This window comes from Anneissia japonica, unplaced genomic scaffold, assembly GCF_011630105.1.
Source record: "Anneissia japonica isolate Jap-2015-1 unplaced genomic scaffold, ASM1163010v1 scaffold288091_len1417266_cov198, whole genome shotgun sequence".
Taxonomy (NCBI): Eukaryota; Metazoa; Echinodermata; class Crinoidea; order Comatulida; family Comatulidae; genus Anneissia; species Anneissia japonica.
In genome coordinates, this window is record NW_022684833.1 from 1,224,594 (window position 1) to 1,242,112 (window position 17,519).

Here is a 17,519-nt window from a genome sequence, read left to right on the forward strand (position 1 = left end):
TATATATACATATATATAGCTGAAGAGGACCTGAGGTCACAATAAACATTGTGTTCTAAAAGTCTACTTGGTACTTAGTTTCCTGTTTTACTTTATGTGGACCCTTCTGGTACAAGTTGGGCTCTAATGTTGTTAATATTATCATCTGTTAGTTAATCTTAGACTACTACTGCTACTACCACCACCTGTGCTGCTGATAATATTATTATTGCAATTACTGTCATCCACCATCACTGTTGCCACCAACACACACGCACGCACACACCGACACATACTAATAAAAATAAGGTGTAATTGTTGACCCAGGCAGTATGCTTCTGGAGGGGTATTCAGGTATTAGTCTAATACTTTTGAAATTATTTTACTTGGTATAGGCCTTATCCAGTTTTCCATTATCATGGAAATTTGCTTCTGAGTAATCAAATTACCATCCTAAAAGCGTGCTTCTATAATAATCACTATAAACAATTTTTTTTTTCAACCATTAGTATATCTAGATTTAAAAAAAACAAAACAACCTTCCTACTGACTGCCAGTATGGGTTCCGCCATTTTCTCTCAAGCCAGACACTCACTTCACCGTACAGCGATCGTACGGCCTTGGTACGATGAATCCAACTCCGCTCAATGTGAGCGGCGCTAGAAAACGTGACACCATCTGCTGATTTCCGGTGGCAAAACGCAAATCGCTGTGTTGCCTTCATAGAATCGCATCGGTCAACGACTTCCGGGTGCACTGAGTCAGTGGTGAACTCAGCCCCACCATGGTGGGGGCTGAGGTAAGAAAATTTGTGATTATGGCACCTCTACATGGCTAAAAAATGCATTCTCAGACTTCAAATTTGAATATAATTTTCTTTATATCTCTATTTTGTTCAATTTAGGGGTCCCCTCCCCTTGAATCCGCCAATGTGAGTGCCAAGCTTTAGACATATGTAAAGCTTTTGACAAGGTCTGGCATTGAGGCGGCTTGCACAAACTTAAATCTTAAAATTTAGAAAATCCATTTATAATAATCAAGAGGTATTTACTTCCTACCAGAATTAAAACAATGGGTTTATCTGATTCAGAGACATTTAACTTCAAAAAACCTTTAATAAACTGTAGTCACATCAAACACCAATACAGTAAATTATTTTATACAGTACATTTCTTTTCATGATTGATAAAAAAGAACCAATCCATAAATACTGAAAGTTGTTTTGGCAATAATGAAATCTACAATGGTTTGTAACAAATCTAAAGGCCTACTGTACATTAACACAACATTACATATAAATAAATTTACACAATACTATAGCAGCACACAACAAAAATAAAGACAGTGGTACATGCAGGTTATTTAGAGGCTCAATAGTGGCGGATCCAGGAATTCAAAATAGAGGGGCCCGAGGAGGAAGTTTCACAGATGGAGGATCTATACCACCACAGCCCCAACCTGTTTGGGGCTGAGGTTAGAAAATGTGTGATTATGGCACCTCTGGATGGCCAGACATTGCACTCTCAGACTTAAAATTTGAATATAATTTTCTTTATATCTCCATTAAAAAAAAATTGTGAACAATTTAGTGGTGGGGCCTGGGCCAGCTAGGCCCCCTTTGAATCCACCACTGCTCAAGGACCCCGAGATACTTCTTCAACACCATGTGAAGGACTTGAGCACATATTTCTTTGCAACCCCCAATTATGAACGGACGTGCAGGAAATTTTGTACACATAAACATAGAGGTGATTTCCAACAAACGTTCATGGCTCTTTTTTTAAGACACTACGGTTCCCCAAATACCTAGAAAACAAAACAGGGGTTTCAGCAAGAACTGTACATTACTGCCATTACCACTAGGACAAGTCACATGGATGGCACGGTCGGTTAAAGCTATGTAGTAGGAAACCGAAGGTTGTAAGTTTGAATCGCATCTTTGTATTGATTTTTTAATTTTTTTTCATTCTAAATATTTAAAAATTTCCAATTTTTTTTGTCAAACAGCTCTCAAACATTTTGGAATGTTCATTTATACAAAAAAAAACAAATAGAATGTTCACTTGTACAAAAAAATCTAAAAAATTAAACACTAAGGCGCGATTCAAACGCCCGACCTTCAGTTCCTTACAACACAGCATTAACCGACTGTTAATGCAACGTGTCCTATTAGTGGTAGTAATTAATGGTAATTATGGACCCTTGCCAAAAACCCAATATAATAACTTATGCCACTGTGTACTGTATTTAAGCATGAAAGGATATTTCCCCTATGATTTAAGCATGCTTTAAATAGTATCAACAAAAAGCCTTGTCTGAAATGTGCATACACGAAGCGTGTTGAAACGCTGAATAGAGGTAACCTCAGTTTAACGCACGGACCGGTGAGAGGTAGCTCTTGTTGCTAGGAAATTCCATGAGCACCCCTTTTGTTTCGTTTGAGCACTTGCCATTTACAATTGGAGTTAAAACCAAATCTAAATAAGTTGATCTCATGTTTTTAGCATACAAAAAAACTGGCTCAAGAGTAAGTAATGATACGTCAAAATCATTGTTGAGGACAGATAAAATGATTAAATGAGTATGAAAATAGCACCAACTACTTAAGCCTTCAGATAATTTATACATGGGTCTGAAAATTGTTTTAACACGATTATCACACATTTCCACAATGATATATCTACAAAAATATAAATGATTGGTATAGTAACAAACATGTAGTATAAATAAATTTTTCATTGGTCTCTTGGTCAGCCCTAACGTGTAAGGATGAGGATATATACAATAAGAATAACTTGTTTAACCACATGGATGGAAACCCTCAAATAGCCTGGTAGTAGCCAGTTATAAATGTCTTAAGTACTGTACAACCTAGAAAAATTTACATAAAGCTATACTGTATCAACAGTACATTATAGTTTATATCATAAACATAAAAGAGGTAAATCTATGATGAGTACTGCCCGGGACCATATCTATTGGTAAATATCTTTGTATCTGGTTGTATTCCATTTAGTTGCTCTCCTCTATATAATACCAGAGACAATGCCAGAGAGGGCTACGTGTGGCCTTAAAAATATTAATTTACTGATCCACGCAAACAATAATTTGATTGCCAATCTCTATTATTGTGGTCTAATAGTACAATTTTTGGTCATCCTAAATCATAAAATCTCTTGAGCCTCATGAACCCAACCAGGGATATTATTCCAGTACCCTGATTACGAGGCTCTAGACGGCCGGTTCGTTCAGACCCCGCTGTCGGACTTGTTGGACCCCATCAGACAATTTCTGGAGCCACAACTTTATGGTACACTATTTTGTTGAAGAGGCCTTTAAGTCAATGCTCTGATGAATTAAATCATGAGCTAAAGTATGTAGTAAAGAATGCAGTGCAATCTTGGGGATAAAAAACAGGGGATGGCATTTGCTGATTGTCAGTGGCAATCTGAGCAGATCGTCATTAAAACAACACATTGTTCACATGTCAAATTCTCTATGGAATTGCGTGTCCGGGTTTAGTTGCTTGACTAGGATTAATTGAGTTGCTTTAATTTACTTATCTGTTTATAATCCTGATGATTGTGCAGTTGATGGTCATATATAATTTACCTGAGAAAATTCAAACACTGAATATGATTATCTTGTATTGACAGAATTCAGGGAATCTCTAATTAGCAGACTTCAAAAAGGCCGCAAACCTTGAAGGCCAATAACCTTGTGAAGATTATTTATTCATTTAAAAAGACTACTTATAAATAACCTGAAACAGCATCTCAACAACCTCTTTCAATGATGTCCTGTTCATATCAGTCCACCTTGCTTGACATCGAACCATCATGTACCATTATCTGTTGCTCTTTCAGATTCCTCATCCATTCCAAACAGCTGTCGGTCCACTTTTCTTCTCCTGCTTTCATTATTTTTAAGACGTTCTTGAAGATTCACCATGCTAAGAAGAAAATGGATTTGTTAAAAATGGTTAAACATAAAATAGAATAATCAATTTTTTTTCATTGACATGTATTTTTTTTTCAGGAATTAATTAAAGCTTCGATCATTGGATAGAAAGATGTGCATCCTAACAACCAGGCAATGTGTCCCATCTCACTTCATGTGATGTTTTTGACCATAATCTTAAATAACTGGAAAATGGTGTCAACTTCTCGGTTTAGTATCTTAATACTTACAAGTCTTGAGGCCCAGGCAAAGTAGCTTTTGATTTCTGTGATGCTGCAAGCAGTGCCCTTTCTTTTGCAAGTTTTTCTTTCAATGGAATCACAGGTGGGGATGTCTTGCTACCCCTTTGGGTTTGCTTTCTCTGTGGTGATGCATCTCCATTTGATGGCATGATGTTTTCAGCTCCATACGGGTATGCTTCAGACATATTTTCTTCATCATTAATACTGTTACCATTATGTAAAATTGTCTGATCATCAGAGCTGCCTCTGAAGGCATACGGTATGCTTCCAGTGTCACCATATTTAATTTGATCTTCCATGCCATTCAATCTATGTGTTTTTGATTCTTCATTTGCAATTCTTTGGTTCACCACATCTAGCATGCTTTGGAAGGAATCTAGTTCAGGATATTTTTTTGGCATTGTTCTGGTTTGTTTCTGACTAGATCGAGCAAGATCACCAGCAATATTGTGAGATTTTGGGCTTGACATATGCATCATTGGTGACTGATAAAATCCTCTTGCATCCTCATCTTGTATGTGGGGGCTGTGAAGATATCTTGAATCATAGCGGGGGTTCCCCCTCAGTGGTGATGCCAGTGAGCTTACACCACTGAACCGTGACTCACTGCCGAGGTTGGAGAGCAGGAAGTCAGATGAGCTACGCTTCATGAGTCTGCGAGGAGAATGGCTCAAGTCTGGTCCAAACACCTGCAAATGTGATGATTGGTGGGTTGGGGGTGTCTCCATCTGATGGTTAGGGGTCAACCGGATGCCAAATGTTGCTCGTTCGTATCCAGATATCTTGGCACTTAACCTGGCAACCTCTGCTTCCTGCAAATAATGAAAATTCAATTAAAATAATAATACCAGCAAACAATGATGATGATAATAATTGATGAAGATGATGATGGTGAAACCTTCAATGAAGTTTGAGATGCTTAAGCACAAAAATCTTGGTCAGCGTTTTAGTTTTTGGAAATTATTAAGCGCAAAATGTTGAAATTTGCTTGTAAAGGCCACTTTTCAAGCTATAATTGCTTCAGTTGATTTTGGCCCTGTGGCTACCACTTTTCAAATCAAAATGCAGGGATGATTGGTGGATAACAATGAGCCCTAGAAATATAGCAAAAATACATGAAATTTGTCAGAATAGTTAAATGGTTGAATAAATCCAAATCCAGTCATTGTAAGTAATATGAACCTTATCAATTTAACAAATTAATTAGGTACTGACCTTAATAACAATTGCTTCATTTGCAGCCTCAATGACCTCTTTCCTCGCTCCCAGTTCATTCTGTAAATGTGTAATCTGATCCTCTGCTAGCCTAATCTCTTCCAGCCACTTAGACTCCAGTTCTTGCATCTGCTGCACTTGAACTTTATGTGATGCTTCTTGCTGGTTTTTGGAGGCTAAAAGTTCAGAGTAACTATCCTGTAACTGGGCTAACTAAAGAGGAAAGGATGAGAGACATGTAATTCTGTGTGATATTTAGATTATCATAATATTTTTAATCATTCTCATGATAACTTTCCTATTCTTTTTATAATCTTGGTTAATAATACATCATGATTATTGATAGTAAAATCCTTGTAGTGACAAACCTGAAGTTCACTTTCTGTCCTCTCTTCATGCTGTTTCTTCTTGAGGCTCTCTAGCTCAGCAGATAACTTGGACTGTATAGAGGTCTCCCTAGCTTTTGCGGCACCAGCCTCCTCAGCTAATCTCGTATTGTTGGAATCTTTACTCTGACACAACTGGATTGTTTCTTCCAACTCTCTCTCAATTCGATGCTGGTTTAAAAATACATCAATTAACAATAATAGAAACATTATTGAACATCAAACCTTTTGCATTCAGGATTTTTACATTTTAGTAATAATAATAGTTAGTTAATATATGAACTGTGCTCAGATATTCATGAAACAAATACGAATATCAAACCTTTTCACGTTCTACATCCGCCAGCTGTCGTCTGATATCAGCCAACTCAATTTGTTGCCGTTGCATTTGTTCACGTGTTAGTCGCAGTTGCTGCGCCTGCTCACGTACGTCTTGTTTCTGATCGTCTGAAGTATTTTGCAAATTCTTAATTTTCTACATAGTTATAAAAAATATACTCCATCAGATGATTAAAGTTTTGATTGATTTAGGAAGAAGTACTTGGTGATACATTTGGAAGAATAAGGATCGTTCAGATTGTCACCAACAAATGGCACACCGCGTCACACCACCTTAGTGCTCACAGGGACTTGTCAGTCAACAGTGGTACGACCGTTGTATTAAGTACTATATGTTCCCTTATTGTATTTCCAGCACCCATGGTATTACTTGTAATGTTGCATCTTTTATTACCTGTTCTAGTTCTGTTATCCTGCTGCTTTTTTCTGTGTTTTCTTTCTTCACTTGATTCATATTCTGTTCGAGTTGCTGTATTTGCAATGCCCTATCTTTCATCTGGCTCTTCTGTTCGTTAACTGTATCATCCAGATTCTCAATCTGAGATTAAAGAAAAATAATCCTAAATATGGACTGACCCGTTTCCATTTGGTCAAGGCTCTTTGCCGTTTAGTCTTTGATTGAGATTAGTTGTAGGTTGGCGCATGGCAGTGAAATCCAGTAGAATGCAAAATGGTTTTTTCCTCCCAATAAAAAGCAACTCCCTACAGCCCTTTAATTATGTACTTGCTGGTTGGAAGTGAAACAGAATAAATAACAAAACTCCTGAAGCAAAATACCTGTTTGTTTCTATGCTGTAAATCAGCTTGTGTCCGACTTAACTCAGACTGCAGAACTAGGATTCGTTCCTCCATTTCTCCCTGGTGCACCTTGATTGCACTATTCAGCTGAGCAAGCTGGACTCACAAATAAAAAAAATCAAATAATATTTTTTGCAACAGGAATTTGAAGAAAATTAAATGTTTCAAATCATGGCAGAGCAGCTGATTATCTTTAAAACATACATGACAACATTAATATTGTTTATATAGTCTATGGTGAGCTCAAACACAAAATAAAATTTGATATTTGAATTGCTTGATTTATATATTTATTTAACATGTATTGTTACTGAAGGTCACATTTTCCATACTAAATTATGATCTTAATAATGATCATAAATCTAGTCTTGCTTTGATTTAATTTTATTTTATTCGGAAAGATCTGAACACATTCACATAAAAAAAGATCTAAGACCAGGATAACCCAAGAAAGCAAGTCTTATCTGACTTACAGAAAATTTTCATTAATTATCACTCATACCCCCTTTTTCATATAATGTGGAGCTAGATTCAACAACAGATTTTGAGCTCACCTGGGCTGCACGTTGCTGCAACTGTCTTTGTCTTGATTTCAAAGCCTCATCCAGCTGCTCTATGTCTTTTTCTCGAACCTTTAATTCATCATGACTTTGTCTGCCATGGAAAAAACAATCAAATGATTCAACCTTATAGGAAGATATGCAATATGGGCTTAGTGTTCAGAGTGTTCCTGGCAACCTCAAATCACCATATGTGGCAAAGACAAGCCAAACCAGTCACTCTTCGCAATGACTGAAACATGCAGGAATATCAACAATTTTGAAATCTATTTTATTACACTAAACTAACCTTTATATATCTATATATCATGCTTTGTTGTTATTTTCCCCATTTTCAATGTTAAAACAAAACTTTTTTTATAATATGGTGATTTTTTCTGCCCAAAATCATAAACTTTGAAGGCTGATTTCTCAAATGTTGTTTTTTTTTAAACAGGTGTATGTATAGATTCTTGTAACTCTGTAAGAAAATGTCAGATTTAAATGGTTCTTTTACCATTTTATAGCTCTCATTTTACTCTTTAACCCTGTATTAATAACTAAGAATCAATTTTTGCGACGAGTGACTGGATTGGCTTGTCTTTGCCACATATTACACTGTATTCTCACTTGCAATGCAGATAGGAACTTCTTTTCATTTCTTTACATCTTTGATTATTTATTTCATACTAGTCCATCCATAAATATCATATTTTGTCTTTCTTTAACTTTAAAATCATTTCTTTCAATTGTGTTAGATTACCTTAGACTTTCACCTAACTTGTTAGCCTTCTCTTCATGACTTTTGGCCGTAGATTTACTTTTATGTAGAGTGCCCTGTAGATAGGCAAGTTGTTCAAATGCCTCATGGAGTTGGCCCTGTGCCTGCCTCAGCTCTGAGTCCATCTCTGTAGTTTGGTTCTTGTACTGCTGCAGATCATTCTGTGTGGATTCATGTTCCTGCTCCAAATCTTTTACTACATGATAAGAAATATTGTAATGGTAGGATATTTGTAGAGCACCTTCCACAATAAAATCGTCTTAAGGCGCTGACAGTATACAAATCCATAGTCGGATTGAAAAAATAAAAATACAGATAAAATTTTAAAAAATGAATAAAGAATAAGATAAGCAAACAAGCTGTTCAATTATCTTACAATGATTACATTCTATACAAAAATATGGTATGGTATTTGATTAAAAAATCACCTATGATACATTCAAATGTCAAATCATGTTGGGCCATATTACATATATTATACAAGATTACTGTGGTTGGTATACCATGTTAGTTCCCATGAGGCCACCAACACAGGCATCGCAAACACTGACCTTGTCATTGGTGCTGTTTCCTACTTCTCATTCATAGTTTTATTTGCACATGATAAATAAACATTTTTGATCATTAGTATATTAGTATTATTATTACAGGTGGAAACAGGTGGTATAAAAATCTTACTTTTCTGTTGGTACTGCTGTATGTTAGTATTTGCCTGGTTCAACTCTGTTTCTAGATCTTGTTTCTTTTGAGTCTGGTTCTCAGAGTCTTTCTTCACCTGCTGTAAGGCGTCAACGAGATGCTCGATGTGTTTACCTTTATCTTCCACTTCACGTTCCAACTGTCTGCATGTAGAAATAAACATACATGGTATGATGCCATGATTTCTTCTAATCATAAATGTTCTATTTGAGGTTATTCTCTATTTATGCCATAAGATTAGTGCCATAACATATCTATATATTATAATATTGGGAGTTTGTGGCACAGCAGTGGTGATTCAGGATCTCAACTTGAGGTTTGGGGTTCAAATCTCTTGCTGTGCATGACTGCTAATACCATTTTACAATCAATTTACCTACAATTTTCAACACAGGAGTACACAGTTAAGTTGTTAAATGGTAGATTTAAACACAAATGCACTGAAAAAAGCTGCAATATTATGTAATTTTCCTACAGGGAACAGGGAGTATGTATTCCATTAGTGCTTGGTCCAATGACAAGGGTAATAATATGAAAAAACACACTTTTAGGTTTGTTAGCATGAAGCACTATATAAGACCAATGTAATAATAGAAGAAGAGGATTATATTTCTTACTGGGTATTCTTGGTGAGTTTTGCAACTTGGCCTGTACGTTCCTCAAGGTCACTGCAGGCATGATGCAGCTTCTTCTCCATGGCATCAGCATCTTGCTCAGCACTTGCCTCAACCTGACTTAGTTGCTTCTCAAGATGAGAAATCTAGAGGCATAAAAAAAAAACCAAAGATTGAATGTTTGCATGCTTCAAGCTTATCAATAAAGTACTGTTATCCAATAGTATGAGGTAATAACAACATTACAAGTATAAGTATCCCTCCAATTAAAGAACCCTCCAATTAAAAAACACCTACAATTAAGATCACTTTTCTGTGGCTCCATATTAACAAATGCTTTTTATCTTTATTATTATTAGAGATCAAAGCTGCTAGATACCTTGGAAACCCAGTCCCAAAAGCAGTCCTTAATTGGAGGGAGACCTGTATTTTAAAATGACCCTCTGTAAAATGTGCCAAATGCAAAACATTATTCTGAACTGAAAGGATTTATATTTGTTACCTGTTGTTCCTGTTGGGATTCTTGGTCCTCAAGATAACTGATGCGGTTACTACTCTGCACCAACATTTGTTGTCTTTCCTCCAGTGTTTCATGGAGTCCAGCGACCTCAGCCTCTTTGCTTTCCAACTCATTTTGCAGTTCTCTTATCAATTTCTGCAGTGTGTCAATCTAAGATAAATTAAATGACATGCTGAATGTATCTAAAGCTATTCATTAAAAAAAAAAATATTCATACTTAGAGACCTCCTTTACATGACACATTCTTGGTCACTAGAGACCAACATTTTTTTCTTTTCTGTCAATATTCTTTTTTGAACAGTTAGGTGAGAGTTTTTTTATACCTTGTTTAACAAACCTGCCGACTGCAAATATTGATGATTTCAAATAAATGTAAAATTCTATTTTGTAACCAAGTTGCACACCCGCCACCATGAGAAAGTGGAAATTTCAGAAAAAAATAAAAGTTTTTCTTTATTTTTATTACGCCCTCCGCTGCCTTGAAATATCCAAAGATAAGATATGTATATTTCTTCCTAATTATATAAATTTGAAGTATTTAACCATCCTATCTTACATTCACCAATAAAATTTTTATTTTTATTTTCTCCTACGTCTGGATGATTTTGGCAAAAGTATTTGCTAAATAAGAAAACAATGTTATTTTTATTTCGCCTTCCTCTGATAATCTTCTAAAAAAATAAGTACGCGAAACAAGAAATTAAAAGAGTCTCGCCTTATTGTTACCTCCTTCATTTTCGCCTCCATAGCTCTCTCATGATCATCAGTTTGCCCTTCCATTTGCTCAACACATTTCTGGAACTGTTGTTTACAAACTGTGAGGGCACTCTCCAGCTGAGCAACTTTATTGCAATCTTGGTAGGCTCTGTTATTTAAAGTCTCCCAAGCTTCCTGATGGTCAGCAAGTCTATTGCTCAATTCCTAAGAAATATAACACACATTTATGAACACATAAATGCATTGATGTTCAAATTTGTAAGTTGGAATATCTACTCAGTCATTTCATATGCATACTATATAGTAAAGTACATAGCCATCAATGTGTGTCTAGAAATAATGAGGCAAATCTCATCATTTTAGCCACTTATAAAGTTGAATGATATGTGCCATTATATGCTAGCCAGAGAGAAACACTTAAGAGATACTGATACACAGGGGCGCAGCAGCAGCAACATTACACTGAGAAACTGTATATGTTTGGTTGACCGATAGATCTAGGCCTAGAAAAGTATAATAGGGCCTATGTCATGTAATAATCATGAGTTATAGTACAATGGAATTGTGGAGAGGCGTTTACGTAATAAAATATATTAAAGCTATACATTGCATTATATGGTAGTAATTAATTTCATTCTAATAATGTACATGCAGTATCATGTGATAATCAGGAGGGTGCACCTACTTCATTAATAAGTGATAAAGTACATTCTACTCATCAGAGTGATACAGTACATTATAATCATCAGGGAGTGCACGTATTAAAAACAACTGAGGCTGTGACACACAGTAACATGTGATTATTAATGATAAAGTGCATTCTACTCATCAGAGCGATACAGTACATTTTAATTATCAAAGGATGCACCTATTGAAAATAATTGAGCCTACACAATACATTACAACAAATCACAGGAATGGAGAGTGCAGGATATTTACATTCAACAGCCATTGAATGATAAATACAGGCTAACCTTAATAATCACATGGATATGTGGGACTACTGCTTGAATATAATAATACCTTGTTATTTGAGAGTAACTTCTTGCTGAGGTCATTAACTTCAGATTCCTTGACCTCAAGTTCACTTCGAAGCAAGAGCATGCTTTGTTCTGAAGCCTTGACCTGCTGGAGTCGCTCATCACAGAGATTCTGAAACTAACATTACAGATGGATGTTAAAAAAACTCAGATAAATCATAAGTGTCAACTTTAAAAAAAAGACTTTATTAACTAAAATATTAATTTCATTATGAAAAAAATATTTACGAACAAATCAAGTTTTCACAGAGTTTGTAATTATGTGTTCTTTGCATTGATATTCATTTGAAAAACAACTTGATTTGTTTATGTTCATTCTTTGTTACACCTCAATCTTTACAATGTTCTATATGTTTTAACTCAATTAATGTTTCCCCATTCGACGAACAAATCAAGTTTTCGCAGAGTTTGCAATTATGTGTTCTTTGCATCCTTTCTTTGTTGGTTAATAACACTAAATGTGTTTTCATCTTCTACATATGGGGCGTTAATATTCATTTGAGGAACAACTTGATTTGTTTATGTTCATTCCTTGTTACACATAAATCTTTAGAATGTTGTAATATGTTTTAACTTAATTAATGTTTCCCCATTTGGATCTGTTGATTGTGTTTCCCATGTATTAGGTAGAATGCTTCATTGTTTAAGAGTCTTTGACAAAATCATAAATATTACGAATGCAAAGTATCTGATACTTTTCCTCATCCTCCCCCTCCTCACTTTGAATACCTTATGAGATAATAATTTTATTACCATTTCAATTTGTTTTTCTAGTTCATGACACTGTTCAGCGTGTAAATTCTTGATTTTATCGATGCTTTGAGTGACATCATCCACTTCAGCATTTTTTTCATCCAACAAATTCTGTCAAATATATATAGTAAACGTTTAGGCCTATTCATCATTATCATATCATCAGGGGTAAAAGTTATAAGTACAGAGGATGTAACCTTATTTAAAAATCCAGGAATTAGCTCCATCAATCCCAATATTGAAGTATCATGTTAAACAATTTGCAATGCCCCTAGTTAAATCCAGGTCCCCTTGTCAAAGCCCTAGGTTAAACTTCAGTGCCTTGATCATTGAAAATCAGCATTCTTAAAACAATAGATATGACATGGTTTTATGTTAATTAACCTATTGTAATAAATAATATACAAAAAAAAAGATAGTTCATCATTTTTATTATCATTATCACATCATATCTATTGTCAATTATCATCAGTATCACTTTTTTTTCATTTAGACAATTGGACTGTATATAAACCAATAATTATTTAATCACTATAGAAATTGCAACAATTGCAATCATTATTCATCATTATTAGTAGCAGTGTTTTTTAAATACTGTTATCGATTATCATAATCATCTTTATTTTATTCATTATCATCATGACTACCATCAGGTTTCTCATTATCACTACAATCCTACCTTGAAATTTCTGCATTCCTGTTTTTTGTTTTCCAGTTCCTCTTGAAGACTTTCAAGTTTAGCAACATGTTGACTGAGGGATGCACTTTTTTCATCCAAATCTCTCTCCACAAGTTCGAGTTGATTAGACTTCTTTTTCAGCTGGAAAAATTAAAGTGTTTCATTGAATTACTGCCAGGGGCTTTGGGTAAATGATTGTTGGGAGTGATTTGAAAAGGTTGGAGGATATAAATTTAAGCTAGGTGTTCCACCTACCATTCTTTGAATGCCAGCAAGTTCACTCTGCCGTTCTTCAACGTCATTCTGCAGTTCAACGACTTGCGCATTGCGTTGTGTGATGCGTGCTTTCAGAGCAGTATTTCTTGCATTACTGTCTGCCAATTGGTCACGCAGCATGAATATCTCTGATTTGGTGCGTGCTCTATCATCAACCATCTTTTGAATGATTGATTCTAATTCCTGTTTTTTTCTATCTCCTAGAAGAAAATTTGAATAAGGTAATGATTAAATGATTACTTATTTACTGATTAGTTATTTATATATTTCTGTTATTTATTTTCTTAAGCCATCAATCCATCTATTTAGGCATCCATCCATGCAGGCATGCATGCATGCATCCATACATACATCCATGCATGCATCCGTCCATGCATCCATATATACATCCATGCATGCATTCATGCATCCATCCATCATCCATCCATTCATCTATCAATCCATCCATTCATCCACTTATCCATCCACCCATCCAACAGATTTTGTTTCAGACATCTGAACAATCAAGTGTTCCATATCATTTTGGAAATAAGACAACAATGTATTTAATCAAAGTCTGATCAAACATTGTCTGTTATGTTTGACAGACAAAGCCTTGATAGAGTGCACCCATCTATCTTAGATTCTCTCCTCTTATCATTTAATGAGGCTCTTAACATTATGTGTTCTTACCTTGTTTACTTTTCTCAATGATTGACATGAGCTCAGACCTCAGTCCGTCCATTACGCCCGAATCATTAAGTCTAGTTTCCTCTTTCTGTCTGGCAGAATTAAGTGATTGCAGCTCAGCTTCTTTCATTGCAAGTTTCATTCTAAAAATGTTTTGTAAAAGAAAATGTATGATTGGCAATGATTATAAATTATGGGGTAGGGGTGGTGAAAGGTGTAGATTTTTATGATGACCACAAATAACTGTGCATTCTTGGACACAGATGGAAGACTCCCTTGAATTTATAGCTGCAAATTTGTTGATGCTTATATTAATAATAACTAATCATACAACAAATGGAGAGACTTACTTAAGTTCTTCAACCTGTGCCTTATATGACCCATTTGTTCCTTGGTAGACATCCAAGTCAGCAGAGATACTGGACAGGAGGGTTTCTGGGATCGATTTGATGCTGTTTGTAGGACTACTGGTCCATGGCTTTGGAAGTTGATGAGTTTGGCCATGAGTATATGAATTTCGCTCCTGTGTCAAAATTACAATGTCAATATCAATTGTAAGTTCTTTTCACAAACAGGTTTAAATGATGAAAAAAGAATATTAATCAAACAAATTTTAAAAATTATAAAATTTCAAATAATAGTATATAAAAATTAAAGTCTTATATTCTGTATATTTTAAGCAGTTTTCTTTGTTTTCAACTGCAATTGAAGTTCTAAAATATAATTATCTATAAAATTAAATATTTATCTACTAAAAATCAATTTTGGTTAAATCACAGCCAAAAATAAAATTTTATTTGTACTCAACAAAATCTCAATAAAATTTTGCTTTATGTGCTTATATATTCACAGACAAGACTATGTAGTTGAAAAGCAGCTTACACTTAACAAACATTTAATAAAATAATTCATTATATTCAAGAACTTTACATTTTCTGTCTGCAATTTCTGAAGCAGATCTTCAAGTTGCCTTAGCTGTTGATAGCTTTGCTCTACTTCTCTCTGACATTCTGCCAATCTTTGATTCTGGCGTGATGTCAGCTCCTGAAGCTCTTCTCTATCATGTACACTACTTTCAAGACTGCTTTCCAGTTCTTTCACCAATTGCAGTTGTTTGCTAAGACTTGTTTGAAGATCTTTGTTTTTGGCAATCAGCGCTGGTTTCTCAACATGTTCCACTTCTCTCAGCCTCCTAAAAAATTAGAGGAGGAACAATATTAGAGAATCAAAACTAAGTAATCTCATTACAAATCTTTTTTAACCTGAAACACGCTTGTGCATTTTCATGGAAGAAGAAGGATTAGCCATTGTTTTACTTTGAAAGCTACTTTTCCTTCCCTTTTACGGCATACAGTTGCTTCTTCAAAGCCTTCAATTTAGAGTAGTCAGGAAATATTATCTGTCTCTTAATTTACAGTAATCTTATCCCTTTGATTATGTATATATGTGGCAAAGACAAGCCAAACCAGTCACTCGTCGCAAATCGTGCTTCAGAGAAAATGGCCAAAACATGCTAAAATGTCAAATTCAAAAAAATCTATTTTATTGCACTAAACTAACCTTTATATATCTACACACCATCCTATGCTGTTATTTTCTTCCCCATTTTCAATGTTAAAACAACATTTTTTAAGGATTTAAAGATAGTTTCTGCATGAGAAATGCCTGAAATCATAAACTTTAAAGGCTGATTTCTCATATATTGTTCTTTAAACAGTTGTGTGGTTAAACGCTTGTAACTTCATAAGGAAAAGTCCGATTTGAATGATTTTTTTACCATTTTATAGCTATTATTTTACTCTCTAACACTGTATTAATAACACAAAATCGATTTTTGCGATGAGTGACTGGTTTGGCTTGTCTTTGCCACATACAGTTTATGCAACATGATTTATATTTTTTAAACAAATACAGTAATATATTTCAAAAAGAATTTCATTTAGATTTTATATAATTACTATGAGGATTGAGTGGAACATTAATATGTAATATTTTAGAAGAGAAGAGAGAAAGGGAAGCATGCAGAGGAAGACCAAGAAAGAAAGATGTGCTTTGATAACATCAAAGTTTGGCTAAACATAAGAAATTATGGAAAACGAAAAAGAATGGCCGAGAATCGTGAGCAGTGGCGACACATGACAGCCAACCTTCGATTCGAAGACCATTTGAACTGTTCTATACTGATCTTTTATTACAGATTTAATAATTAGGCCGTACGTTATTTCTTCACTAAGATCTTGCAGTTGTTCTTCCAAACCTGTTGCCCTGTCCAGAAGCTCCTCCCTCTCTTTATCACAGTGCAACAAACTTTCCCTCAAGTGTTCTTCGCTGCTTTGGTACTAGATAATTAAAATAACAAATTCTTATTTAAAAATATGTGTAGCTGATCGATGAAATGAAATGTGTACGTATGACTGATTGTGGTAGAAATGATGGTGAAAATGGTAATATGTCGATCATATATAGTGTTTCACGTTATTACACTGGTCATAAGTTCAAATGTCAAGGGACCTGATCTTGGCTCCCAGGAAAATGAGTATTTCGAGGCTGCAGCTGCTAGTTAACAACTCACGACATTGAAATTCATAATTCTTAATATAAACTAACTTCTTAATCTTCACTGGGTACTATTCAATGTCCCATGTGGACTAAAACAAATTTAATTTGTATTCACCATTTTTCACTAAATCTGAAATAAAAATTTCCTAAAAACCTGGCAACTACCACCGTGGGACTTCAAGAGGCCTTAAAACATTTCGCTCTATGTGGTAGTTACTAGTGTTGATTTGTACTGTGACTGGTGCACGACTGGTGCATGACCTTGATGTTGTAAGCCTAGAGGCCTAAGCTAGTCTTTAAAACAAAATGACCATAAATAGGGGCGCATAAAACCTGTAATGTTTTTGGTTGTCAAAGTACTAAAAAGAAAATGTGCGTCTGGAAAAAACGAAATTTGCTCAGACTAGGCTACTAGATGTCCCTCAGTGAAAAGTTGCAAGACTTTGGTGGCGCTGTATCAAAATAGACCCAATAAAATGGAGAATAGGTTTTTGCACTATAGAATTTTTATTACATTATAATGTAATAACATTGTACAGTATATAGATATTGCTTGTTCACCTTTTGTAGTTTCTGTTGCGTTTTGGACCGGTATTTTTCCAGCTGTTCATTTAACTCTTCCAAGTTCTTTTTAGCCCCTTCTTTCTGATTTTCAAATCTGCAAGTTCAAAATAAATATCTTCCATCAACATCCTACTTGCCGATACAATCATTTCAAGTTAATAATTAGAACACATTTTAGATCTTCAAATAC

The 17,519-nt window shown here is 34.9% G+C and overlaps 1 protein-coding gene across 3 annotated transcripts in view; it reads right to left on the reverse strand.

The window, feature by feature from the left end:
* Positions 1–2,151: 2,151 nt before the first annotated feature.
* LOC117107933 (coiled-coil domain-containing protein 18-like) overlaps positions 2,152–17,519 on the reverse strand; it is an 18,234-nt gene continuing 2,866 nt past the window's right edge. For all 3 annotated transcript variants that reach the window (XM_033249761.1, XM_033249762.1, XM_033249767.1), the window contains exons 6-27: positions 17,327–17,423; positions 16,424–16,545; positions 15,137–15,398; positions 14,557–14,729; positions 14,210–14,349; positions 13,517–13,737; positions 13,262–13,402; positions 12,583–12,693; positions 11,813–11,947; positions 10,799–10,993; positions 10,055–10,222; positions 9,556–9,698; positions 8,918–9,081; positions 8,222–8,435; positions 7,474–7,573; positions 6,899–7,015; positions 6,516–6,659; positions 6,105–6,257; positions 5,765–5,953; positions 5,397–5,609; positions 4,170–4,993; positions 2,152–3,931 (exon numbers count right to left, since the gene is read on the reverse strand). In XM_033249761.1, the coding sequence (XP_033105652.1) occupies positions 3,817–3,931; positions 4,170–4,993; positions 5,397–5,609; positions 5,765–5,953; positions 6,105–6,257; positions 6,516–6,659; positions 6,899–7,015; positions 7,474–7,573; positions 8,222–8,435; positions 8,918–9,081; positions 9,556–9,698; positions 10,055–10,222; positions 10,799–10,993; positions 11,813–11,947; positions 12,583–12,693; positions 13,262–13,402; positions 13,517–13,737; positions 14,210–14,349; positions 14,557–14,729; positions 15,137–15,398; positions 16,424–16,545; positions 17,327–17,423 (4,141 nt within the window). In that variant the 3' untranslated portion in view covers positions 2,152–3,816. The remainder of the gene's footprint in view (positions 3,932–4,169; positions 4,994–5,396; positions 5,610–5,764; positions 5,954–6,104; positions 6,258–6,515; positions 6,660–6,898; positions 7,016–7,473; positions 7,574–8,221; positions 8,436–8,917; positions 9,082–9,555; positions 9,699–10,054; positions 10,223–10,798; positions 10,994–11,812; positions 11,948–12,582; positions 12,694–13,261; positions 13,403–13,516; positions 13,738–14,209; positions 14,350–14,556; positions 14,730–15,136; positions 15,399–16,423; positions 16,546–17,326; positions 17,424–17,519) is intronic.